The sequence below is a fragment of the Hydra vulgaris genome, chromosome 06 (genome assembly GCF_038396675.1).
Source record: "Hydra vulgaris chromosome 06, alternate assembly HydraT2T_AEP".
Classification (NCBI taxonomy): Eukaryota; Metazoa; Cnidaria; class Hydrozoa; order Anthoathecata; family Hydridae; genus Hydra; species Hydra vulgaris.
Window position 1 is genome coordinate 4,092,858 of NC_088925.1, and position 26,722 is coordinate 4,119,579.

The 26,722-nt window shown below is 27.9% G+C and overlaps 4 protein-coding genes across 5 annotated transcripts in view; 1 reads left to right on the forward strand and 3 right to left on the reverse strand.

The window, feature by feature from the left end:
- Positions 1–3,606: 3,606 nt before the first annotated feature.
- On the reverse strand, positions 3,607–4,511 carry LOC136081131 (uncharacterized). Its single transcript, XM_065798422.1, has 2 exons — positions 4,413–4,511; positions 3,607–4,008 (listed from the first exon to the last, which is right to left on the reverse strand). The coding sequence occupies exons 1-2, from the start codon at positions 4,509–4,511 to the stop codon at positions 3,607–3,609; spliced, it is 501 nt and encodes a 166-aa protein (XP_065654494.1).
- Positions 4,512–9,253: 4,742 nt separating this feature from the next.
- Positions 9,254–11,388, reverse strand: LOC136081598 (tigger transposable element-derived protein 4-like). The gene is made up of 2 exons (XM_065799024.1): positions 10,656–11,388; positions 9,254–10,528 (listed from the first exon to the last, which is right to left on the reverse strand). Exon 2 carries the CDS (start codon positions 10,258–10,260, stop codon positions 9,349–9,351), a length of 912 nt encoding a protein of 303 aa, XP_065655096.1. The 5' UTR covers positions 10,261–10,528; positions 10,656–11,388; the 3' UTR covers positions 9,254–9,348.
- LOC136081132 (tigger transposable element-derived protein 4-like) lies at positions 10,273–11,041 on the reverse strand. The gene is made up of 2 exons (XM_065798423.1): positions 10,656–11,041; positions 10,273–10,528 (listed from the first exon to the last, which is right to left on the reverse strand). The coding sequence occupies exons 1-2, from the start codon at positions 11,039–11,041 to the stop codon at positions 10,273–10,275; spliced, it is 642 nt and encodes a 213-aa protein (XP_065654495.1).
- An 8,282-nt stretch (positions 11,389–19,670) lies between the features above and the next one.
- Positions 19,671–26,722, forward strand: part of LOC136081599 (alpha-1,3-mannosyl-glycoprotein 4-beta-N-acetylglucosaminyltransferase A-like) — an 87,376-nt gene continuing 80,324 nt past the window's right edge. Inside the window, exon 1 of one of the 2 annotated variants that reach the window (XM_065799026.1) lies at positions 19,671–19,918. In XM_065799026.1, the coding sequence (XP_065655098.1) occupies positions 19,834–19,918 (85 nt within the window). In that variant the 5' untranslated portion in view covers positions 19,671–19,833. Of the gene's footprint in view, positions 19,919–20,318; positions 20,815–26,722 lie in introns of those variants that run through there. The other variant, XM_065799025.1, reaches the window with a different exon arrangement.

Here is a 26,722-nt window from a genome sequence, read left to right on the forward strand (position 1 = left end):
AGGGCCACAGGTTACAAAAATTAGCAACTTCCTCTTTTTTTTTAACTTCCAACTTGTTTAAAGCTATATGTATATATATGTATATATATATATATACATATATATACATATGTATATATATATATATATATATATGTATATATATATATATATATATATATATATATATATATATATATATATATATATATATATATATATATATATATATATATATATATATATACCCTTATATTGTAGTCGAAAGAGACTTATGGTAAAAAAAAGTCTCTTTCTACAATAATTATGTGACCTGTGGTAGATTATTCCAGCTTACTGAATTATTCCAATTCTTGCCCAAAGCTCAAAACAAGGGTTTTTAAATTACAGTCGTTAGAAATGTTCAAAAAATAGTTGTTTAACATTTCTAACGACAATACGTTTTGAACATTTGACCAATATTTTGAACATTTCTAACGGCTATATTTTAAAAACGCATCCTCGTTTTGAGTTTTGCGCAAGAATAGGAATAACTCAGTAAGCTGGAGTAATCTACCACAAAATACCTACACAAAATGCCTCAACAAATAAGCTACGTTTTTATATCGTCTAAAAGTCAAAGCAATTAAAATAATGCGGAAGTACATTAAGTTTTGTTTTTTAAAAAACCGCAATAATAATGACTAGAAAGTTTTTTAATTAATAGTGTTTTTCTTTTTATTTTTTAAAAACATTTTTTTCAAATATGCGCGGAGTTTTGCTACAATCTTATAGCCTGCTGCTACATGGTAATGTTGCTACATCGACTATCTTACAGTCTGACTCGCAACAGAGTGCTGCTACTCCGATTATTATTTACCCTGACTCGAAACGGAGTGCTGATACATTAACTAAGGGTTTGGTTTGGGTAGAAGAAGTAGTTAAATTTTAAAATTTTTTCTGGTCTGATTTATCAGCGTTCTCCCGATCATTTTTTAGCGGTAAAATGTTCTTTCTTCCGTCTCCAGTGGCTTCCGCCTTTCTATTGGCGGCCTCAGCTAGAGCTCTTTTTTGGAGGCAAAATGATTTGGAGGTCGACGCCAATAGGGAGGCAGAAGCCATTAGTGGCCGCCTCCAGAAGAAATTTTGGAGGCAAAACCATTTAGAGGCCGCCTCCAATAGCTTTTGCCTCCCAGCTGGCTGCGGCCGCCAAATTAAAGGCGGAAATGTTTGCCTCCCGCCGGCGGATGTAACTAAAAATAATTGCACGTTTGCTTTAGGTTAACGAGCAGTTAAATATTAATTAGGAACAAATGTTAAATATTTGACATCAAACTTTATTTTATATGATTGCTTGCAAAAGTTTCGAGTATTTAAAAAACTTTTTAAATTTTTTTTTTTTTAAATTATTAATTAAAAAAGTCGGTAATTTTATTTTTATGCCGTTGACGAATAAATCTTTTAGACAAAAAAAAATGCTATAAAAAGTAATTAAATTGACTAATTTTGGTTAAAGTTTTTTAGAACAAATCGCTAAAACCTTTATTTATTTATCATTTACCATAACTTATTTTTAATAGTTGGATTTTGTAAAAGTTATTAAAAATATATCTGCCAATATTTATTAAAAATTTGCGACCACGCTGTATTACGTTAATAGTTTTGCAAAATTACAAAAAAAAAATTTTACTTTTAATTGTCTTTATACTTTTAAAATATTTTAAAATGTAAAATATTATCTATGACTCATCTGCTTTTAAGCGTTTTAAACTTTTAGGCGATTAAAAGTTTAAAACGTTTAAAAGTTTTTTTATTTTTTTTTCCGTTTAAAAATATTACAATAAGCCAAATATATTTTACAGTTTTTACATTAGTGGCCACAGGACTTCTAGAAGATCATTAGGATCTTGTCATGAAGCCCTTTACACTATTTAATTAATTTTTAATAAAAATACAATGTCTGTAGTGAAATAATAATACACCTTCATGCTAAAACATTCAAAAACCAAGATAAAATGTTAAAAAGGCAAGATAAAATGTTAAACCAAATAATATAAAAAATAAAACAACAATAACAACAACAAAAAACAATTACAAATAAATCAAGATATTTTCAATTAACAATATAATTTTTTTAAGTTTTTGTTTGAATGAAGCAAAAGTCAGTGAGTAGAAAAATCAAAACTTGGTAAGACTATTTTGTTCCAGAGATGAGGACCTCGAAGAATAAGAAACAAAAAACTGGTCCTTGCTTTTACGGCAAAAAGGGGCAACAACATTGTTATTAATTGGAAGGTTATATTTGTTATTAGGTTTCATTCAATAAAAAATTTTTAATACATTTGGCAATAAATTTTCTCTACACTTAAACATTAAACATAAAATATTAAAGACATTTAGTTGATATACATTTAAAATACTCATTTCTTTAAAAGGTTGTTTCGTATGAAAAATCCGATTTTAATCGGAAATAGTTTGCTAAGAACTTCTCATCAATTTTATCTCTTGATTCCTCTAGTTGCGTTCTACCTGGTATAGCTGACTAACAGGTTGATCGATTGCTTGACGTTTGCATCACTTCATCATGGCGTTTGCATCACTTATTCTTAAAATTTATGAAAAAAACTTTGTTTGACAATAAGGTTCTTTTAAATAGTTATTATTTCACAAACTATATTTATTCTTTACTTTATAGGTAAATAGATCTCTAAAAATATTTAATAAGAGTTGTTCATTCAACAAAACGTAAAACATAAAGTATTATACAAGCTAAGTTCATAAACATTAAACACATTCATATTTTAGAATAAATATTTTGTTTAAAAAACGATTTAAAAAATATTTTATTCGCATTGCATGTTTCTAACGACGGTAAAGACGTTGCAACTTACTTTTACTTGTGCTTTCGTTGGCAATATTTACATTGTTTATATAGCTATAAATAAATGAGTAGTATATTTGTTTTAAGTTATTTTTATAACTTCCTAAATAATTTCTGGTCTTATAGAGGATTCCAATACTTTTTGCATTTTTTGTTGGTATATAATCAATATGAGTTTTCCATGTCATATTTTCGTCAAGGTAAATACCTAGGAATACTAAAACGGAATCTTTTTTTATTTTTACTTTATCAATATAAAGTTTAAGTAAATCATTAGGCAAAAAATGTTTTTTTGTTGAGGACTGGAAAAAGATCTACTTTGTTTTGTCAATATTAAAGGTTAGTTTATCGCATTTAAACCAAGTAGAAATTTGTGTAAGTTCTTTATTCATATTTAAGAAAAGTTTGATAAAAGTAAATTGTAATCGTCTGCAAACATGATCATAAGGTTTGAGGGCTTAATGTTTTATTTTGAAGATCAATAGGAAGCAATTCTTCTCCGTGGTAAACGAATTGCTTTCTATTTGACAAGTAGCTTCTATACCATTTGATCAATTTACCAGATATTCAGTAGAACTCAAGTTTTTTCAGTAAGATATCATGATTGATTGTATCTAAAACCTTTGATAAATCGACAAAAACACCAAGTGTATATTGTGATTTAGCAAAAGAATTTGAGACTTCGCGGGTAAACTGAATAATGACTCGTTCAGTTGAAGTATTTTCTTTCAAGCCAAATTGATTTTTATATAGTAAATCATTTGAAATCAGGTAGTTGTGTGTCCTTTCGAAGATGATTTTTCTAATATTTTTGAAAACGTAGGAAGGATTGAAATAGGGCGATAATTATTGACGTTTGATTTTTCTCCGACTTTATAAATAGGGATAACTTTAGCAATTTTTAATAAATCATGGAAAACCGCTTGTTGTATTGATGTTTTAAAAACTTCAAATAGAATATCTTTCAAACTTTCATAGCAATCTATAGTTATGTTTCCGTTTATTCCATCCGCACCGACTGCTTTTTTTCTTTTTAGAGATTTGAAGTCTCTTTCAAACTCTTCCTTTGATAAATCTAGGAATAAGTCATGTGGAGAAAGTAAATTATTTGAAGTTGTCAAATAATCATTAAAGGAAATATTTGTAGAAGGAATGTAGAAGGAGTGCTTCTACATATAATATTCGCGTAGTTTATATGACAATGTATAAATGAATAATATAATTGTGTTAACTGGTGTTTACTTAATATATTTCTAGCTTTATAGAGAATTCCGATGCATTTAGCAATTTTATTGGAGGTATTATCAATTTGATTTCTCCAAGATTTTCACCAATATATACTCCGAGAAACTTTTTGTCTTTTAATTATTATATTATCAAGTAAAGATAGGAGACAGTTTCTGTTTTTTTGAAGGTGGATAAAACGTGTACATTTAGTTTTTTCTATATTTAGAGACAATCTATTTTGTTTAAACCAAACAGAAACTTTTTTTAATTTATTTGTCATACCAGTAAAAAGCATATTAAAATCTTTATTAGACAAAAACAAATTTGCGTCATTTGCAAAATTTACTGTTGTTAAGTTTGATGATTTATGAAAATCATTTATGTATATTAAAAGAATAAGTGGACCTAGTATGGATCCTTGTGGAACACCACATGTTATATTCATTAATAGATGAGAAATAAAATCTTTGTTGTAAACAAGTTGTTTACTGTTTGTAAGATAATTTTTAAACCATAATAGGGTTTTATCTTTAATACCATATGATATTAGTTTTTTTTCAAGGATTATAAGGATTCGATCATTGACGGTATCAAATGCCTTAGGCAAATCAATCAACGTTCCTAGTGTAAAACATGAGTCTTTAAAGAGTTGCGCGTAAGTTGAAGAATGGCATGCTCGGTTGAATTATGTTTTTTAAAACCAAATTGGTTTTCGAATAGAATTTTATTTTCAACAAGATAAGAGTAGATTCGGTTGTACATTATTCTTTCTAAAATTTTTGAAAAAAACTGGAATAATTGAAATAGGGCGATAATTTGTTATACTTGTACGATCCTTTGTCTTGAAGATTGGAGTTACTTTTGCTATTTTTAGTTTATCTGGACCCTTGTGCAATGCATGTCCTGAAGATTTTATTAAGAATATCTTTTTTTACATCGTAGAAATCAATCACAATATTTGTGTTAACTTCACCATTCCCAGTTGCTTTATTTCGTTTAAATGACTTAAAAGCAACCTCAAATTCATTTAAAGTTAACTCAGTAAAATTTAGATTAGAGCTTATTGATGTTTCCGACTCATCAACAGATTTATGTCCCGATTGTGGTGAAAGCTTATTAAATTCAAATGCAATATCATATGAGTCATTTATTAAGTTGTTGTCAGTTTGTATAAAATTTGGGAGTAAACTTTTATTTATTTAAGTTTTCCAATCACCTCCTTCTTGATTTGTCAGACGCGTTTTGAGTTGTGCTTATATTTAAGCAAGTTTGAATAGTAGTTTTTTTTTCATTTTTGTGAAGCTTTTTAAATAAGTTTTTATAAGTTTTATAATTTTGTTTATGTTTTCCTGATTTCAACCTTAGGTATTTAAGCAAAAAAATTTTGAAAAAACTGTCGTAGATTATGTTGATATTATCATTAAAGTTAATATAACTTTAATCTATAAGTGATAATTGTTCTCTGAAAGAATTTAAATTATTATTGTTGATAAGCCGTTTTTTTATAAAAACCATTCCCTGCTTTTCTTTTTTTAAAATTATCACATATACACAAAAAATCGGGAAGTGATCGGAAACATCGCTTTTTATAATTCCCTTTTTCAGCGACTTATTAAAAAAATCGGTTGTTAAAATGTTATCAATTGATGACGATGAATGACTTGTGATTCTATTCAGGCGATTAATTAAAGGTATTGTTTCCAATTCTTCAATTTGGTGGCCTGGAACAACAGTTTATTAGTATATTTTTTGAACGCTTATTGATAAATTCTATTGTTAAAATCTCTTTGTTTTTGTCAGAAACACACGTTTCGCATCGAACTTTATAGAGAAGGTTATTTTTAACAAAAAATAAAACTGTTCCTCCTCCTCACTTGGTTCTAAAATTACTCGATCGAAACCTGAGAGATGGAGATTTGAGTTATTTTTAAAATCTGCTTGTAAACGCCAGGTTTCAGTTAAACCATGGTCATAGTATTTAACTAGTCTGGAAACCCGGGGCGTTTTCTTATAACAATTAAGTTCCTCTCTATACTAGTGCTTAGTCTACTTTAGAGTGTATCAAATTGTAAACATATTTTGATATAGTTAAGTTGAATATATTCTGGGATAAATATTAAAATGGCAGGAGCAAATTGTGTTTGGTTTGGTTATTCAGTTTCAAGTTATTATTTTGGATTGCATATCTATTTCGTATTCCGAATAAAAATGATGAATATAGCATAAAATAAAAACATCAACTGTTGATAAATGTAGTTACGTGACAGAGGTTGTAGTGGTGTGAATATGCATATTCAAACCATATAGCTTATATCATATAAGCATTTAAGTTATATACTATGTGAAAATATGTTATAGATGCGAACATTTTATCGACTGTATAACTTGATAGATGTATATGGGTATAAATGCTTAGTATCATATCGTTGGGTTGCTCGTAGAAGTTGGTAACTAACATTTTGGTGTTTCTGAGATATTTGAATTTTAATATTTGAAGAACTCTATAAATCAGGAATCATAAGAAAAACACATGTTGCATACTTCAAAATGTTTATTATTTTACAAAGGTACAGATGCAAAAAAATTTTTTTCACAAAATAAGGAGGTTTTCATAAATTTTGAGAAAAATTGAAAATTGGTTGCACTTACTGACTTCTGCTTGTCAAGAGTTGAGGCTTATAATAAACTTAAGTGAATGATTTCTTATGATATAGTAATTAACATAAAGGCAAATCTATTATTTTGTGGCAGACAAAACTACTTTTAATCAATTGTTGATAAACAAACATACTAATAATAAGAATTTTTAATATTTAAGACATATTTTTTTAATCGTAAACTAAAAAATTAATGTTACATAGTAGGTGACATTCATTCGTCGTCTTCAGAGTCATCTTCACCAGACTCTGGTTCAATGTCTCTTGCAGTCTGACTGACGGGCAGATTATGATACCATTCTTGTACTTCAATAGGAATTATTCCCGAAGTACAAAATCTTTCCAAGTCATTTATTTTTGCCTGTGATATGGGCAGTAGAGTTGAGTATGTCTTATTTATTTCTGCAGGCATGCTGAATTGCCGACCTCTGCCCTTTGTAAATACATTTATAAACGGCGTGGTAAAGTCATAACAATACTGGAAACAATTTGGCTTAGATTTCTCATACTTTAGACATTTTATTTTAAGCCATTTAACGGTAGCACCATTTTCATCTTTGTTACAGTTTTTTATAATTATTTTTGATAAATCAGACAAATCTAACATATCAGAGAATGTCAGTTGATGTAGATTGAATGGTTGAAACGTGTCAATCTGAAAACTGTCATCCAATCAGTTATTGAAAAAATTGGTACACTTTTCTTTTGAGCTTCGATTGCACTGTGCATGGAGTCAACTTCCATGTAAGTATGTCCAGTTTCTAAGAATTTGTGTTCAATGCAATCGAAATGGAGTGTTTGCACCACATACATTAAAAATGCAGCTATGTGTTGATTTCGATTCTGACCTCCACAGCAATCTGAAAATAAATACAATTCTTTAACAGTTTTGGGAGTTTGTTTCAGCCAGAACCACAAGGCACTTCCTATTTCCGAACTACCCCTTTTCCCAATCATTTCTTTCCAAACATTGCAATATCCGTCATTAGCCAAGCGCGATTCGTATATCGTCAAATTATAGACACAGATCTTGCGAGAGTAGTACAATTGAGAAATGTTACTAGACGGTATTTGTAGCACATTTTGGGGATCGAAGGTTGCAGATAAAAACGACGGATCAATGTTCGATCGCTCTTTGTCCGCAGCTTCGGCTAACCGAGCATCTTCTATCCTTTTTCGGTGAAGCTGTTATTCTGTTGACAATGTTAGTTTAGCTTCATTAGAGACAATACTGTGATTGTTACATGTCACACATTGATCCTTCTTGGGTTTAAAAAGCAAATAATTGTAGTTCGATAAAAAGAGTGATTCGTTTGTACGATATTGTTGATACTAGAGATTTATTCTGGCTTGCACACTCTGTCAAGTAAAGCTCGTACATCTTTGCAATTGAAAGCTTGGAATCAAGGTACAGCCTTTTGCTTGATTGACGACAATAGTGTGATTCAATTACAGAAAACTTTTCTATGTGTGATTTAACAAAGTTTAGAGAATTTGCTGAGGTTTTATTTGACGGAGAGTGTTTACCTCGTTTATTTGGTCCTTCAAATACTCCCATATTGCTCCGTGTTTTAAAAGCGTGGATGATAGGTCCATCAGAAATACTTAGTGTATTTTTAAAGAAATTTTGGCAAATCCACACCTTTGCGTCACCTTTCTTGAAGAAATTTCCTTTTGTTTTGAAGAAATTTCCTTTGAAGAGATTTCCTTTTGTTGTTTGCAACTTCTTTCTTACAGGTAAACTTTGCTCTATACTACCAATGTAAAAATCCTTTTGCCTATCATAATCCAATGACCAGAAAGTTCTACATATTTTAATTCTTTTTTCTTCAGTAAATGTGAGCATTTAAAGCGACATGAATTATTACATGCCAATTTTAGTTGCTTTGCTGGTCTTTCAATTTCTTTCCTTAATTTATAAGGTAAACATTTTTTGCGTTTACCTTTTTCTACATTGACCGACCAACTTTCTGGACGAGATATTGTCCAGCGAGTACGTTTACAAGTACGTTTGCGAGTATGAGCAATTTGAATTTCATCATTATAAAGTGTATTTTCAACTGTAAGTGTCTCACAGTTGCCATTTACATTGGAAGTTTGGTCGCTGTGTACGATAACATCATTGTTTATTATAATTTCGCTTGATTCATTGTCCTCATTAACCACAGAAATCTGAATATTATTAGGCACAAGATATGCACCATTTTCGCTCTCATGTAGTGTGCCTTCACTAAGCAGAGCTTCATTACCCTGAAATTGAATAATATAATTATGAATTCATAATATTTCAACAAAATGTACCAATTACCACAGTGTAAAAACGATTATAGAAGATGTGAAAAATAATAATAGATTAATACTTATACTGAATCTCCACAAAAAAATTTACCACAAAAACGTTATTATTACTGCAATCATAGTAGTCCACAATAATAGTATTACAATCCTCGAATAATGTAATTTCACTACAGTCGACTCTCGATATCTCGAACACTAAGGGGACCGGAAAAAAAGTTCAAGATATCGAGAGTTCGAGATATCAAGAAAAGGGTTGAAAATAAATAAAATTGCCCGACTTTCATTAAAACAAGTTATTTTTCTGACAAAAATCATTAACAACAAAAACTACAAGTTTTGGAAAAAATCTGTTATCTGATATTGCTTTAAATTATCCATCTTTTCCATCTTTATTAAATCCTCAAGTTTTAGTGCTTGGGATTGTATTTCATTTCCGTATTTTGAGCTGTATAGCGAAGCCTTTTGAATTGTTTTAAAAGCAATTTCTAATTGAATATCAGATGGGCGTGGCGGGGCTTCGACGTCAATAGCTTCGTCAACGCTATCTTCAACTTCATTATCGTCGTTTTCAAAATTAGGGTCTAAAATCTGAGCAATGATTTCAGCATCAGTAGCAAGTGAACCGGTGGTTACTACATCGCAATCTAAACCAATGTAAGATTCCGCTGAGAGATCTTCTTGGACGGCACGAGGATCTAACTCTCGCAAACGGTTAAGTTCTTCTGTCAAAAATTTAAAAGAATGATCATCATCAGCTTCTTCAATACTCTTGTTTGTTTTGCAGATACCAGTTTTTTTAAAGCAGTTGATGACAGTCTCCTTCGACACAGCATTCCACGAAGAAACAAGATCTTTCATTGCTTGAAGTATAGAAATTTTTGGCATGGGTTCGTTATTATCGACAGCCTTGATACACAAACGCACAATTTTGTGACGATAATGAGCTTTAAGACTTCGTATTACGCCTTGATCCATGGGCTGAAGGACAGATGTGGTGTTAGGGGGGAAAAATATTAGGTTGATGTTGCTTAGCCCTTCAATGTGTGGGTGGGCAGAACAGTTATCCACCAGGAGTGCTACTTTCCTGTCTTGAGCACGAAAAAATGAGTCAAGTTTCATTACCCATTCTGTAAAATGGTCTCCGGTCATCCAACATTTTAGCTGATTTTTATATGTGCAAGGAAGTTGTTTAATGTGCTTAAAACACCGTGGGTTTTTAGATTTTCCAATAACAAACATAGGTAATTTTTCTCACGTTGCACTCCCTGCTGCTATGCCTGTTAGACTGACTTTACTATTTTTTCCCCCAAAACATTTTTCTCGTGATAAATGGTATGTTTTGTTTGGTAGGCACTGGTAAAATAGTCCAAACTCATCGGCATTGAAAATGTTTTCAAGCTTGTAATTCAAAAGCAATGTTGGAAGTGTAGTTTCATTCCACAAAGCAGTCATATTATTCGTCACGGCGGCACTTTCGCCTGAGATTATTTTAAAGCTGATGCCGTTCCTAAAAATAGGAACAGAATAATTGAATTTTAATTACACGTTTAAAAAACTAAATAAATTAAATATAAACAGATACATGTTATTTGTTTATATTAAAATTGAACAAGATTTGACAAAATTTAACTGACCTTTTTTTCCAATTATGAAACCAACAATCAGATGCTTTAAAATCCAGCTCTCCTAATGCTTCTGCGAATTTTAGTGCCTTTTCTTTTAGTATGGTACCATCAATTGGTACTTGTTGACTTCTTTTTGCAACGAACCACGTGTATATGGCCTTGTCTACATTTTTGAAATTACCACTACGAAGTTTCTTCCGTTTAGATTTTGTGCCATTTTTTTCCAGTGAGGTTAATAACTTGATTTTATTTTTAATCCAGGTTGATAATGTGTACTTTGGGACTCCATACTTTTTGGCAACCTCTTTGTTAGACATCCCAGTCTCTAGGTCTTTTAATGCCTTGCATTTTTCTATTATAGATTTGTTCGTGAGTTTTCGTTTAACGAGCGGCATGTTGCTGCGTTTGACAAAAAGAATAAATTATATATTAAAGGAAAACTTTTCAGAAATTCGATTCTTAAAAAAAATCGAATTTAAAAATCGAATTAAAATTTTTTTTTTTTCGAAAATTGGAATTTAAAAAAATTAAATTTTATTAAAACATTTTTGAAAAAAAAAATGTTGAAAAGTTCGAGATAACGAGAGAAAATTGCCCTGTGGACCGAAAATATTGTTCGAGATAATAAGGTTCGAGATATCGAGAGGATTTTAGCCTAAACTAGTACGTTATGTCCATGGGACCGCTAAAAAAGTTCGAGATACTCAAAAGTTCGAGATATCAAGTATTCGAGATATCGAGAGTCGACTGTAGTATCCATTTCCGGCGTTAGCATTTTTTCTTTAACCTGTAAACAAAATTGTTATTATAAAAATTATAAAAAATTGTGCACCAATGATTAAATAAGCTCATATTAATACTGGGGCAAAAAGATTGAATCATTTTCTTCATTATAAAACAATAATACTCACATGAGATGTTGTGGATTGACAGCAAGAACCATAATTTGGAACACGTTTTTTTCACAAGATTCACCATTTTTAGTGTCCTTTTACTAACTTTTTTAGTAATTGACATGTTCTTTAATGTTAGGAAATAATTAAAATCAATAAATTACGTTTTACACTGTTTAAAATACTCCAAATAATATGAATCTTCAATCAAAGCAAAAAGCACACACACCAATTTAACAGCAATGGCAGTTGGGTGTAATGGTAAGTGCTGCCACCATACAAGAATATTTTCAAAATATGTCAGGCAAATATAAGTAAGTGACTTTACTAAACAGTGTTGCCCATAGTGTGAGCAAAACCTAATCCTAGAAGTCAATAAGTGATGTTACAAATCTTAGCCTATTCTATTCTGATCTTAGGAGCACTATGAAAAAGAGTAATTTATCCTTATAATTTCACTTACAAGTTTTTACGAGACGAAGATATTGACCAAATGATGACAAATATCAACAAATATCATTTTATTAAAAAATGTAGTTACCAACATCTGCCACCAACGTGACGATATATTTATTTAAAATGTTAGCTAATAGAGCCTAATAAACTCTATATTCTATATAAAGTTTACTTAGCTGGATTAGTTGATAATTTGTATATCACGCTTACATTATGTTGGTATATATCACTCTTTACATTATGTTGGTATTTTTTCTGGAAACAAAAAAAAATCAAGATACAATTTTCTGATTTTAGACGGTTTAGAAACACTTATTACTGGAAAAAATGTTTTTCTATTTTTATTAAAATAGAAAAACATTTTTACAGTAAAAAACTTATTCAGTAATGAAAAAATTAGAATTTTAATAAATACTTTATAAAATAGCTAGTATTCTTAAATTAAAATTCAAAAGCTCGTATATAAATTTTTATTTTTATTATGCTGTATTGCAATTTCAATAATAGCAGATGAAAAAATATACTTGATGCAATAAAGATGATGTAAAAGTCTGCTGCCAAATATTGCATCACTAACATACATAAATTGAACAATATTTAACTAAAAAAAATTACGATGTATTATAAGAAGATTACAGAATTCTATTTAAAAATCACTGTGTATTAAATTAAGTTACAGAACTTTATTTCAAATCTTGATTTTAAGTTTAAGCTATTATTTATTATTTATTTTTTAAAACATTCCCACTAGGTTATAATAGAATGTTTTGTTTAGTAATGCAGTGGGATACACGCTTAAACGTTAAAATATCATTAATAAAAGAGATACCAGTCATATAAACAAAGACACGATTTGCTACTTCAAAACATAAAAGAAAAGAACAATTTTGAAAAACATGAATGAAAAGTACAGTTTCAAAAAGAAATTGTTTTTCCGGAAAATATTTTGTAGAATAAGCAATACAAAATTTCAGCATTTCAATCAAATGAATCAGTTAGATTTTTACTAGAAACTAAGCTGTAATGACTCCTACTAATGAAATACTTGAAATATTTATACTTGATTTAAAATTTTTTAATTCAGTTTATAGCAGCGCACCATTTATCTGAAGAAAGCTTTTCTGCAATCTAGAATAAATAATTTTAAAACCTAATAAGATGAAGAATAATCTGTAAACTTGTCCTTGTGTTTGGCGTTGAGGTGACGAGACACCTTGTGATATATATCGTTTCTTACAAAACAAACACATAAATATTCTTTCTTCACTTTGGTTAGGATAAACTAAATTAGGTAGTCTACTGTTTGAACTAAAATTGAGGTCTGTCTCCAACAAATGGCAACTCAATAGCAGCTAAAACATTGAATTTATTCAAATTTTCAAAGTCTGCTCCACAAAAAGTCATTTTAAAAACATTTGATGCACTCTCAGTCCGGTCACCCCATAAAGTTCAAGTTAATTTACGAGATCTATAGAAAACGGCCCGCGTTTTCAGACTAGTTTAATACTATGACTATAATATATATATATATATATATATATATATATATATATATATATATATATATATATATATATATATATATATATATATATATATATATGCTATAAACTATGACTATAATATATATATATAAAATATAAATAATATAAACAAATAAAATTAAAAGAACTTTCCGCATGGCTCATAAAATTTAATAAGTTTCCAAAGTTCTTTTTTGGTTCGCGTTTATAAAAGTGGACTGCTTTAAGATAATCAATTTTATTATTGCTTTTTAAAATTGTGCTCACTTTACTTGGATAAAAATAAGAGGTTTCAAATTTAGGAGAATTAATTTCATCAAAATAATATCTTGATCGGATTCGTCGTCTAAGTGTAATGTATGAGTTTCAAATTAATTAACTGTTTTTTCAAAATCATTATTGACTGTTTCCATTTTGGCTATAATATAGATTTGGCAATAAATAATAGCGTGCGACAATTTGAAAGTTTTTTAGGAAGACTTAGTAAACAACTTATTGCATACCACAGAAAAAATTTAAAAAGAAAAGATATCACTATTTTTTGGAATTCCAAATCCGATGGCAAATACACGTATGAAATATTCGTGTATTTGCCAGCTTGTCTTAAAAGTTAAAAAGGTTTAAAAGTTTAAAACGTTTAAAAATTTAAAACTATAAAAGCTTAAAAAATTTAAAACTCTAAAAGTTTACATAGGTAGAATTGAATTTAAAAAGATTTAAAATATTTAAATTAAGTTTATTAAATACTTTAATTGCTTCAGTGACGTTTCTTGTTGTACGTTCAAAACTATGAATTGTCTGCAAGCATTATTTGTACATTTGCGCGTTCGAATAATTTTTTTTACAAAAAATTTTTAAATAGTTAATAATTCATATAAAACAAATCTTTGATGTCAAATATTTAACATTTGTTCTCAGTTAATATTTTATTGCTCCTTAACTTGAAGGCAAACATGCAATTATTTTTCATTACATCCGCCGGCGGGGGGCAAATATTTCCGCCTTCAATTTGGCGGCCAGCTGGGAGGCAGAAGCTATTAGAGAAGGCCTCCAAATGGTTTTTCCTCCAAAATTTCATCACGACTTCTTGCCACTAAGTTTTCTTCAGCATTTTTTGGTGATATTCAAATCGTTGATGCTTCGAGCCTTTTTTATTATTGTATTAACTAATATTTTTTTAAAGTTCTAATCACAGTTCTTTTAGAACATCCTACAATTTTTATAATTAATTTGAGAGACAAACAAGGATTATTCACTTGAGCTTGCAAGTTTGCATTACACACTTTTTGCTGTTTTTTTGAAGTTTTGAATTAAAATAAAAACCTTATTTAAAAAAAAAGTATTTTATCTGAAATACTAAAACAGAAATAATAGTTTTTCTGTATGGTAAACTAGATCACTAAAAATATGCTACATATTTTATGTGTTCTTGTTTGAAGAAAAAAAAGCGCCAATTTACTTAACCCAAGCTATTAAACGAATTATATTTTTCATTTGGTCATTTTCATTCTAACAACCTTTAAACCCATTAGCAGAATAGAATTAAGTCTTAATTTTTTTTAAATTAGTTTTATTAATACCAAGTACCTGTTGTCAGTTTTTGTATTTCTGATCTTTTTCGACTTTTTGTTATTGAGGTCTGTTTTTTCTTTTTTTTTTCCATTACAGTTTTGAAAAGACTTTTAACTCTCAATCCTCTGTATTTTTTTACATTTGTTTAAAACTAATCGATAAAAGGTTATCCCTTTATCGATTAGTTTTAGAGTGTAATGTGATTTGATTTATTGTTTTTCTTTTCTGTATACTACCTTACTTTTATTATTATTTTTTACCAATTGCTTTAGAAAAACGAAAAAATTTGTGAAATTTCTATAGTTCTATCAAAAGTAAACCTTCACAGTTTTTGTTTCAAATAATGACTTTTTAATTACTATATTTTTTAGCAATGTGTACCAATACCTTTTACACTAATTATTTCGAAGGTATGATTTTTTATGGTTTTCCAAACAACCTTTGAAATACCGTTCTATTTACTTGTTTGATAAAAGTTTTAAGTTTGTGTATTGTATTATACTGTTGAAAATTTCCATATTTAGTTTGTGCCAATATTCCACATAAGTTTTCAATAGGGTTAAAGTTGGGTGAAAGTTATGGGCAATTTAAAATTTTATTCTTTGTAGTTAAACCTTTACTAAATTTCCAAAAAGATCTTCGTGATTTATTACTCTCTTTTTCGTTGTAATCAAACATATTGGAAATTTGCAGTGAAACAAAGTGCGACTCACACCTTAACTGTCCCTCCTCCGAAGTTAAGATTTATAGCAATGATATCTTTTTTTGTTAAACCATACCAACAATACTTGAAACCATCAGGCCCGTTTAACTTTTTTCGTTGAAAAAAGTAACATTTTGCATTTTGCCTCTGTGTGGTCCATGGCAAACTATAATCTTGTTCCTTTATGTTTTTTTTTGCCAAATACAAAATGGAAGAATGTCGTCTTCTTCTTTTATTTCCGCCTTTTGGGTGATGTATTCAGTTACTTTTACCTAAGTTTATAAAATTATTAATGCATGATGAAACCTTTTTTTTCTTTGTAGTTTGTCAATTAGACATACAGCAAAGAACTATAAGCAACAATTTTCGCTTTTTCTTTCTCATTCAACACAAGGCATTGTAATAATTAAATAACAATGTTAATTAAAAATACACCAAACCTCCATATAAAATAAACAAACTAAATTTTAACTCAAACTTCAATCAACCCTTATTAAGTGTTCAAAACAAACTATTGGAATTATGGAAATTTCTCTTATTTTAAAAATATTCTAGAAAATTTAGTTTCAATTGTTTGAGAAACACATAAAATAATAAATAATAATGAATAAATACAACATTTGTCGCTTGTAAATACATTCCGCATAAAATCTGCAATAACTAAACAGAACTATGGAAATTTTACTGTGTGTATTATTTTCATCTTATTATTACTAGTATTATCTTTTAATAATGTTATTTATTTTTAGTGCTGCCATTTTTATTATTTTTACATTTGCTTTTACTTTGAGTACTTTACTGTTTGAATGACACCATTCTTAAGAGTCAGTTCCTAATTATTTTATTTATATGACCATTAGTTTTGGTTCTTACTAATATAAGAAACAAAAATTAAAAACGTTATTTTAATTATAAACTCATTTTAAATATAATGATGGTTTTAAAAAAAATAAAAGTCTCGCTGATATTGCTAAACGACAACAAAAAGTCTACCCAACAAGTTCACACCCTATACGCCCTACAAGTTCATATGAAATTGTAAAAAAAAACAAATATTTGTTGTTGACATTTTAGCTTTATTTTCATTTTCAAATTCATAATTTTTTGAAAAACATATATATGAAATGAAATTAAGCAATATAAAATTTATATAAAGCTATATGAATTTTATACAAAGCTATTGGAAAATAAACTGTATGGCTAAAAACCATAGACTAACTTGTAGATTTTAGTCAAGAATGTTCACGTTTCCTATTACCCTTAATTGTACTTCCAGTAAAACTAAAAGTTTATTGCAGTAAAAAAGCAAATAAATAAAATAATCTTATTCTAGACAACGAATCTTAAACTAAACTTGAAAAACTTTCTATTAAAAATAAAATCTTTCAGAAAAAATATAAAACAAACTTCAAACAACAAATAAAACTGTTTAAAGTTTAATCTTTTTTTTTTTCGTTTTTGTTTTTTGATTTGTTTTGTTTTTAGAGTATCTATAGGATGGGGTGGGGTAATATGGATAGAATTTTATATATTTATTTTTTTGATATAATTTTATTTTTTAGTTAATTACTACCATAAAAACTTTTTTTATATTTCTTTACATTCAGGGTGTATACAATAAAATCACAATGAGTAGAAAATAAATATATATTCAATAATTAACTTACTAATCCATTTTAATAACACCTTTCATATACCCATATTACCCCACTGGTGGGGTAATACGGATACTCATAATATATTTGATACACATATCACACTTATTGCTTTTCATGAATTTAAAAGGTCAAACTATATTGGTTATGACTAGAATTTTTCTTTTTCTGACAGTCTTCTTTTTAGTTTTGTTCTTCTCTATTTCTTGCAACCTTGCGTTAACATCTTGAGCTGTTAAAACTCTGCCCTTTTTGGCCAGAAGACTTTGATACATTGTAACTGACTCCTCTTCCTTAACAAGCTGTATGACAGGCATTAATTTGCTGCGATTGTATGTACCAATAGTCTTGCACTGATATTTTATTTCAGGCATGATAGTTTATTTCAGTCTTATTATTTTATCTAAAATATTATAAAATTAACTTTAATAATGTAAAATATAAAATTTAATTATAAAGTAAAATACGGTAATAAAATAAAACGAGGAATACAAAAAAAAAATATGAAATATTTAAATGGGAGTTAAATTTTTACCTTTGCCATTTAAAGAAAACAAATTTAAACTATGATCTTAATATAAATAGTTCGGTAACATTTGATATAGCTATTATATATTACTGAAAAATGTATAATACTATATTCAAAAGCAAAAGTGAACTTAAGTATATAAATAAATATCATGCAGCTTATGATTTTGTAACAAAATTTCATAGTGTTTATAGGATTTTATGTATTTTATGTATATCCATTTTACCCCACTATCATTTTACCTGTATATCCATTTTACCTCATTTTAGATTTTTGTTTATTTATCAATATGGGTTAGAGAACTTGAAACTTAAATTTTACATGTTGTTACATGATGGTCCAACTAATAAATTTGCATCATTATTCTTGGATAAGTAATATTACTGAAGTCTGCAGACAAAAGTTTTGAAACGTAATGTTTTTTTTATTGTTTTCAAAACAAAATGTTTTATATTTTAACTATTCATGTAAATCAAATGTAAACAACAACAAATATAAACAACAACAAATATAAACAACAACAAATATAAACAACAACAAATATAAACAACAACAAATATAAACAACAACAAATATAAACAACAACAAATAAACATTGTTAATGCTAAAAAAAGAAGCTAATTATGTGTATAAACTGTTGGTAATTTTCAGGTTTTAGCATTATGTATAGATAACATACTCCATGCATACTTATTGAATATATCCATATTACCCTAACAATCCATATTACCCCACCCTACCTTATCTTATAATATTTTCTGTTGAAATAACGTTGTAAATAATATATAAGATCGCGGAAACTCGAAGAGGTTTGTAAGATTCTGTCGACGAGAATCACTTAAGAATGCGGTAATAATACACCAACTAGTTTAAGAATACGGTAATAATAATCTCAACAACAACAAAAAAATAATAAAATTAAATACTTTATAATTAAATACTGGTCTTATTTTATTGTTAGCTTAGAAGTTATTGCATATAAATTTTCAAACTTATTGCATATAAATTTTCAAAAAACAGAGGGATGTAAGGCAAACTTAACATTTGAATATAGAGCAAAGAACATTAAAAGCATTTAGTCATTTAATCCTCAACAAACCTAAAAATTGACATCTTTTGCAAGTAACAATCGTTCTATTTTTAATGAAGTTCTATTTAATGAGGTATTTTCTAGTTTTGGTTACATTTCAACAATATTTCAAGGTACCTCGCATTATTAACCCCAATACCTTTTGTATTCATGGTAATCAGCGTTATAAATTGAATTCTTATAAATATTAAGTTTAAAAAAATGATAAATATTAGAATGTTTCTATTTATAATAATTTAATAAAAATATAAACTTGAGGATAAATTTTCATGTTTTTTTAGTTTGAACTAATTTTTGCATTAAAAGTTACGTTTGCTTTGCGCAACTTGATTTGATTTAATCACGAGACTACGAAAATACAAAGAGTCTATAAAGGAAATGTCTCAAAAACAACAGCTTTTTGAGACATTTCCTTAATAGACTATGGTATTACAGATGAATAAAAGGTTGTCAATGCTAATAAATACTTTTTAATGATTATTCAATGGTATATTTTTAACTATTGTTTTAAACCAAACAATGTTAAATGCTATATAATGAAAGGTATTATGTTGAACAATCAATATCTTGTAATTACTAACCACGTAGAAATTCAAAGCTGTTGAACAATAAATATCTTGTAATAACAAAAATAATAAATGCTAGAAAATAAAAGCTGATTTAATCTTAATATTCGAAATCTTTTTCTTATTAAATTTTCTAAATTAAATTCAGGCTATTAATTTCGAAAAGAATTTTAGAATTAACATTTTTTATAACTTCAATTATGCTCAGACTCGGAAATAAATCAGTTTGCTTCCTTTTTGTGAGTTTTGGATTGATCATTTGTTTAACAACATGGATTATAAGAGGTAGCTTCTATGTTTAATAACTTTTATTTTAATTTTACATAAAGAAAAAATATAGAAATTAATGCATAAAAAGATTTCATACTTAAAAATAGATTTATCTGACTAACTAAGGCATACGCGAGGACAACAAACTTTACCGACGCAAACTAATGTCGGTGAAGGTAGTAAGGTAACATTATTTTTCAAATGATAATACAAGCCAAGGTCACAAGAGGTCATTATTGAAACAGTTAATAAGATTGCTGCTGAATATGAAGTAAAAACAGAAAGGATACTGATGGCGTATTTATTAGATCAACAATGACAATGCTGTCGTCAGCATGTTAATGCTGTCGTCAGCATGTTAATGCTGTCGTCTATTTAAGTAGCTTTTAAATTTTTTTTTCTTCTCTTATAAGTGCATAAATATTCTAATCAAGTTTGTATTTTATTAAAACTGTCTAAATAAAGTTTAGAACACCGTTTAACTCAAAAGGAAATTTTTTTTAGTAATTGAAAGAGTCTCCTAAATAGTAATGAGTTCGACGTCCGTTAATTTTTTAAAAATTTATTTTATTGTTATGTTTTCTTAATGACTAAGAAAATTAAAAAAGATTGCGAGAGGTATGGTGACATTATGCTTTAAAATAAAAATCTTTATGAGGTAAGTAAAATGGTTGAATTAGTAAATAAAAGGATATCAGAACTAGAAGGTCGAAGTAGAAGTCAAATTACTTGAATTCACGGTCTGTACAAAGTTATTACCTGTGATAAGAACTTAACTTTAAATGATAAACTAAGAATGATATTTCATGCCGAGGGATTAAAACTCTTTGCTGTCAGCAACGTAATCGATCTTCTGATCAATACAACTACTGAGCGGCCCAAGATCTTCCCAACTGCAACAATAAAACCAGGTATAAAACCATAGCCAGGTTTTAATCTACTTAAACACTATTTTTTTTCTTTTAGTTTTTATTTACTATATTTTAATAATATATTTTACATTTTTATCTCTATAACTTGTTAATGGTGATTACTGTTAATGGTGATTACTGTTGCATTTATAAAATGTTTACAACTTCTAAAATTAGTTGCATTTATAAAACGTTTACTTGCAGAGTTTATCATTGTTAGTAACGAAATTTTTTTTATTGATAAGTATTTTGATTGGAGGATCCATTTAATCAAATCTCCATTGTTTTTTTTTCGAGCAATGTATTTCGAGTTTTTTTATGTTTAAAGAATTGTGTGTTAATAGTTTGTGGCGTTTCGAATATTATGTGTTAATTTATTTCTAATGCTTTTTTTAAGTAATGCGTGTAATTTTAAACTTAAAATTTTTTTGTTAAACATCAGCACCACAGTCCTTTAGGTCTATTAATTGAGTTTCGCTTTGGATTTTATACCCGGTTATAAATTTGTTCAAATTATTTATTATTTGAACAAATTTATAACCAGTTATGTTAAGCTGGTAAATATTTATCCAAATTTTCAGTTTTTAAAAAATTAATACTCTTTTTTTTCTTCAAATCATCTGAAAGTTTGTTCTTCAGTTTGATTAAATGACCCGCTTTCTTCTTCTTTTAAATTGTGTCAAATTCTTGACAAGCAATAAAGACATTGATACTGAAAAATTGCTGTTTTGACCAATGTGTTCCGGTCTGATAGTTTAATTTATATGTATGCGTATATAGTTATGTGTATAAATATAAATAAACATATTTATGTTTATTTATATGTATACACATAATATATAAATACTCACACTTACACAAATACATATATATACACACATACATATATATATATATATATATATATATATATATATATATATATATATATATATATATATATATATATATATATATATATATATATATATATATATATATATATATTATTGTATATATAAATTTTCTTTTTTTTTTGTAATATAAAGCTTTATATTTACAAATATTTGAGTTTTTATACTTTTAATACATTATAATAAAAAAAAGTAATCGCTATATCAACAAGAATAAAAAGTTAAAATAACAAAAAAGAAATATATAGATTAGTTTAAATAAAAATTTTCTGATAGAAGTTCTAATAAGTCGCCAGAACCATGTAACGTTATAATAAAATATAATTTAAGCCATTAATAAATATAAAAGTAAATAAAAATGACAAAGTATAACAAAAAAGGTTTTATATAAATTTCTTACTCTTAAAAGTATTACACAAATCTGTGATTAAAGAGAATTAATTCTTTTAATTTTTTTTAAAGACTGGGAAAGTAATTTATAAATTAAAATTAGGTAAAACAATTTTGTTCCAGAGATAAGGTGCACGATAAGCTATACAGAACTGATTGAATTTTGTTCGACAAAAGGGTGCATAGAATAAGTTATCATTTATCATAATGTATACTTATTTTTCTGTAGTGTGTAAAGACGGGTTGATTTTATATTGAAACATAATATTTTATATACATTCACTTCATAAATGTTAAGTACTTTGATATTTTTAAATAAAAACTTTGAATGCGAAAGTTGATTTTCAAAACAAACTTAGAGTCTTGCGTGTTTCTAACGATAATAATGAGTACGCAACTTACTTTTATTTTTACTTCCCCAAGCAATATTTGCATAGTTAATATAGTTATGTATAAATGAGTAAAAGTGTTGGATTAAAATGCTTCTTCAAATAATTTTATGACTTTTATAGGACTTATTTTATAGGAATAATTTTAGAGACTTTAGTGCAAATGTAATCAATCAGAAAACGCCAAGAAAACTAGTAAAAGTTTCCTTTTTTATTTCAAATTCATCAATAAGAACTTTTGGCATGGTTTGTTGGTAAAAAAACGTTTTTTAGATATAAGATAAAACATAATATATTTCGTTTTATCAAAGGGTCAATTTATTACTTGTAAACCACTCAGATACACCTTTATGCTCTTAATTCATATCAGAAAACAGCTCACCAATATTACTGTTTGATAAGAATAAATTCGTGTTATCATACTCTGAAGATTAGCTGCTTTACTTAAATCATTGATACATATTAAAGACATAAGAGAACCTGAATACAGCCTTGTTAACATTAATAATATACGCCATTTTTTGTTTACTAAGTAATTAGACAGATTAGAATTAAAAGAGAGTAAATTAGAGATTATCAGTTTTATATTTATGAAAATAATAGACAAACAATGTTGAAATAACCTGTGGAACACCACAGGTTATTTCAATATTGACACTTTGAAGGCCATCGTTAGAGGTAACAAATTGCTTTCTATTTGATATGTTAAAAATTACGTAAAAAAATAGGGGGAGGGGTGGTCTGGAAATTTTTGACAATTTTTGACAAGGGAGAGGGGGGAAGGTCAAGAAAAGTTGACGTCAATAACGTTATTTTTAAAAATAAAATTAGGCAGTGTTTGTAATTTTGTCTATACACTCAACCTTCAGTATTTTAATGAAACTAACTTTATTCCTAATTTTTAAAAACTTTTATGTAATCAGTCTATAGAAGTTAAAAAAATTTTCCAGAAGGCAGAGAGAGCAATTATTGCTTATGGAGAGATGATACGTGTAAAATGGCTAGATGAAGAAAACATTGACTTGTCTAGTTTTTTGGTTCCTCGAGAAGTTATTCAAGCAGAGCCTATGCCAATAAAAACAATTGGGGAACATTTAGTATCTCGATGGGAAGATGTAGAGGCTACAATGTTATATTTGGATTTATTTGTAAAAATATGTTAATGAATTAAAGTAGCACTTTTTATTGAGGTTGAAAACTTGTTCTTTTTGTTTTTCTAAAAGATGAGTAATTGGAGAGGAGGGGGGAATTAAATGTTGACGTAATTTTATAGGAGGATCTCTGAAAAATTATTGTCGGAAATCTGTTGACGTAAAAAATGAACATACTCATAGCAGCTGCTTATAAGTATATTTTTTCCTTTGTTAAGAATTGATTCAATTGTTGCGATCACTTTACCTTAGTCAGAAACGCTCAAATTGCTCCTAACTTTAGGTGCAATGTTTTCTTTAACTTACATAAAAACTCTTCCTACGCGTTTATTTGTTTGTCTTTCTAATGAAACTAATTCAAAACTTTTAAGAATAGAATTATAATTATTTTTTAAGTTCGAAAGAAAAGCACCAAGTTTCCGTAACACATATAATATTAAAAACATTTTCGGTTTCTTCTAAAAAATTTTCATTACTTTTGTTTAAACTCCTTACATTAATGTGAACGATTTTTTTTTTTCGCCGTTTCATATATTTAAAATAAAGACATATTACATTTATAAATATCGGCCAGAGCAAGAAGGCATTAACTGTCTTATCACCGAGTCCCATTTTCGTATTGTCCGTGTTTATAAACAAAAAATAAAAAATATCCACAAAATGTTAAAAATACTTAACTTTTGTCAAATAATAAAATGACTTTTATATTTAAAATATTTGTTACATATTTAACAATATATATTCAGTGCTAATGAAAACGTTTTTTCTGTTTTAAAATTACCTTTTAAAAAAATATCTAAAGTTTATTCTATTAAAATCTAATTGAAGTATGATTCTTTGAGAACCTGTTTTGATTTATTTTAGTGAGTAGTGTTCTTTACTGAACTTTTTAATAAAATATTTCGTTAAAATAGGTCCTCGATACTGAATTCCATAAGAACTAATTTTTAAATTAATTTTCGGAACAATAACATTATTCTCTAAAAACTTTGTCGGACACTTATGAGATATTTCACTAAAATAAGATTGAAATATAAGTGAAGATATTCCATGAGTTTTCAAATGAAAAATAAAAGTAATATTTGGTAAATATTTAGTTTATAAATATTTATGGCGTTGAGACGATTTAATAGCGGTTTGCTACACACAGTCCTGTTTGCCCCAAATACAATCCTACAACCATGCTTTTGTTTTCAATAATGTTTTTTGAGTTTTCCGTAATTCGTACTTCCCCATGCAATACTGCATATTAACAGATAGCTGTAAATAAATGAAAAATAAATTTTCATAAGAGCTCTAGGATTTAAAAATGGTTTTGTTTTATAAAGTTTGGAAATATTATAAGAGATCTTACTTTCAATGGATTGAATGTGAAACTTTCATGACAGGTTTTCATTAAGATTTATTGCTAAAAAGTTAACAGTAGATTTTCTTTTTACATCTGTTTTATTTAACAAAAGATTTGGCAATTTAAGTGGAATGTTTGAACTTTATTTGGTAGAACGGGATGAATTTAATTTTATCTACATTTAGTGAAAGGCGGTTACTTATAAACCATTCATTTACTTTAGATAAATTCTTTAATAAAAATTCTAAAAATATTTTTTATATCTTTGTGTGAATAAAACAGATTGGAATCGTCAGCAAACAATATAAGATATAATTTTTTAGACGATAAAAATAAGTCATTTAAATTCACTTGAAACAATAATATATTGTTTACTGAAAAACGCGAGAAATAATTCGTAGGCATTATTTGCTTACAACTGAAGAAAATGATTCTGATTCTTTCACTGTTAATTCATTTACATTTTTTAAAATAAATTCTTTTATGGTGCTGGGGTAATAATATAAGCTGTCCGTGAACAAATCATTAAAAAAATTAACATCTGGGTCTGCTTATTCATCTTTTATTATTGTTGTTATCAATTGTGCTTTATCAGTTTGTTATAGACTACTTTAGCATAAATACCATTTATGAGGATCTTAATTCTTTAGCTTATGCAAAGACAGTTTTTCTTTTTTCGATCGTTCTTTCGCTGTAGTCGTCGTTGAGATAAATCTGTTCATTCCAAAGCTTAGTTTGAAGCTTTGGAATGAACGGATTTATCTCAACGACGTTTGATTCCATGATTCGTTTTCAGTAGTTTATAATGACTATATTTTTTTTCCTTCTTTTTATAGTTTAGGAACTTTACAGCTATTGTTCGTCTTTTTTTTTGTCTAGATTCGTTTTTTTTATCCAGCTTTGTGGCCCCTTTTTATTTAAATGTCATGTTTTAGAAGCAAAAATCCAGGGTTCAAAGTAAGCACTGGGCATATTTTAAGCTATTGGTAAGGAAGGAAACGTGAATCTCCTAGCTAAATGCTCTTCCACGGTGCTCTATGAGAAGACCGTTAGGTTTTCTTGGGGTATCTATAATAATAAAATAAAGGTAAATTACAATGTCCCATCACAATTGATAATCTGGAAACCCTTACCATATATGTAAACTTGGGATTCTTGTTTTGAGCTATATACTATAACATCTTTTTACATAGGTGAAACTCTCCAGCACCATTGCGTATACCAATATATTAAATTTAGGGGTTTCTGCGCATTTTTTTTAGTTTCAGTATCATTATTTTATTGCTTTTTACCTTTCATGCGCAGCATTTACAGGTTTCATATTCACTATATGTAACGTTTTTTTAGCGTTTTGGCGTTTTCATTCTAAATTAAGTTTACTTTGATCCATAAAAGACTATAAAGACTGACCCTAAGTGTGAGTACAACAATGTGCTATTGAAAGCCATTACTGCGTCTTTGTAGCTAATAACAAGTATTTTAAAGGTAAATACGAAACTGGCTCTGTACTTCAAGCTATCATTTAGTGATTTGCGCAAACAACCAAATAAAAGAAAGGCGATTGTAGTAGGATAGGAGTAGTTGGTGTAGGACTTGCCGCTGGCTGAGAAAGATGTATTTTAATTTCTGTCCCCTTAATGTCTCACAGTAACAATGTCAATCATCAAAGCAATGGTGACGACGGTAGACGCAAAAGCAAAAGCAAGTCTTTTTAAAAAACTGAAGTAGAGCCATCAA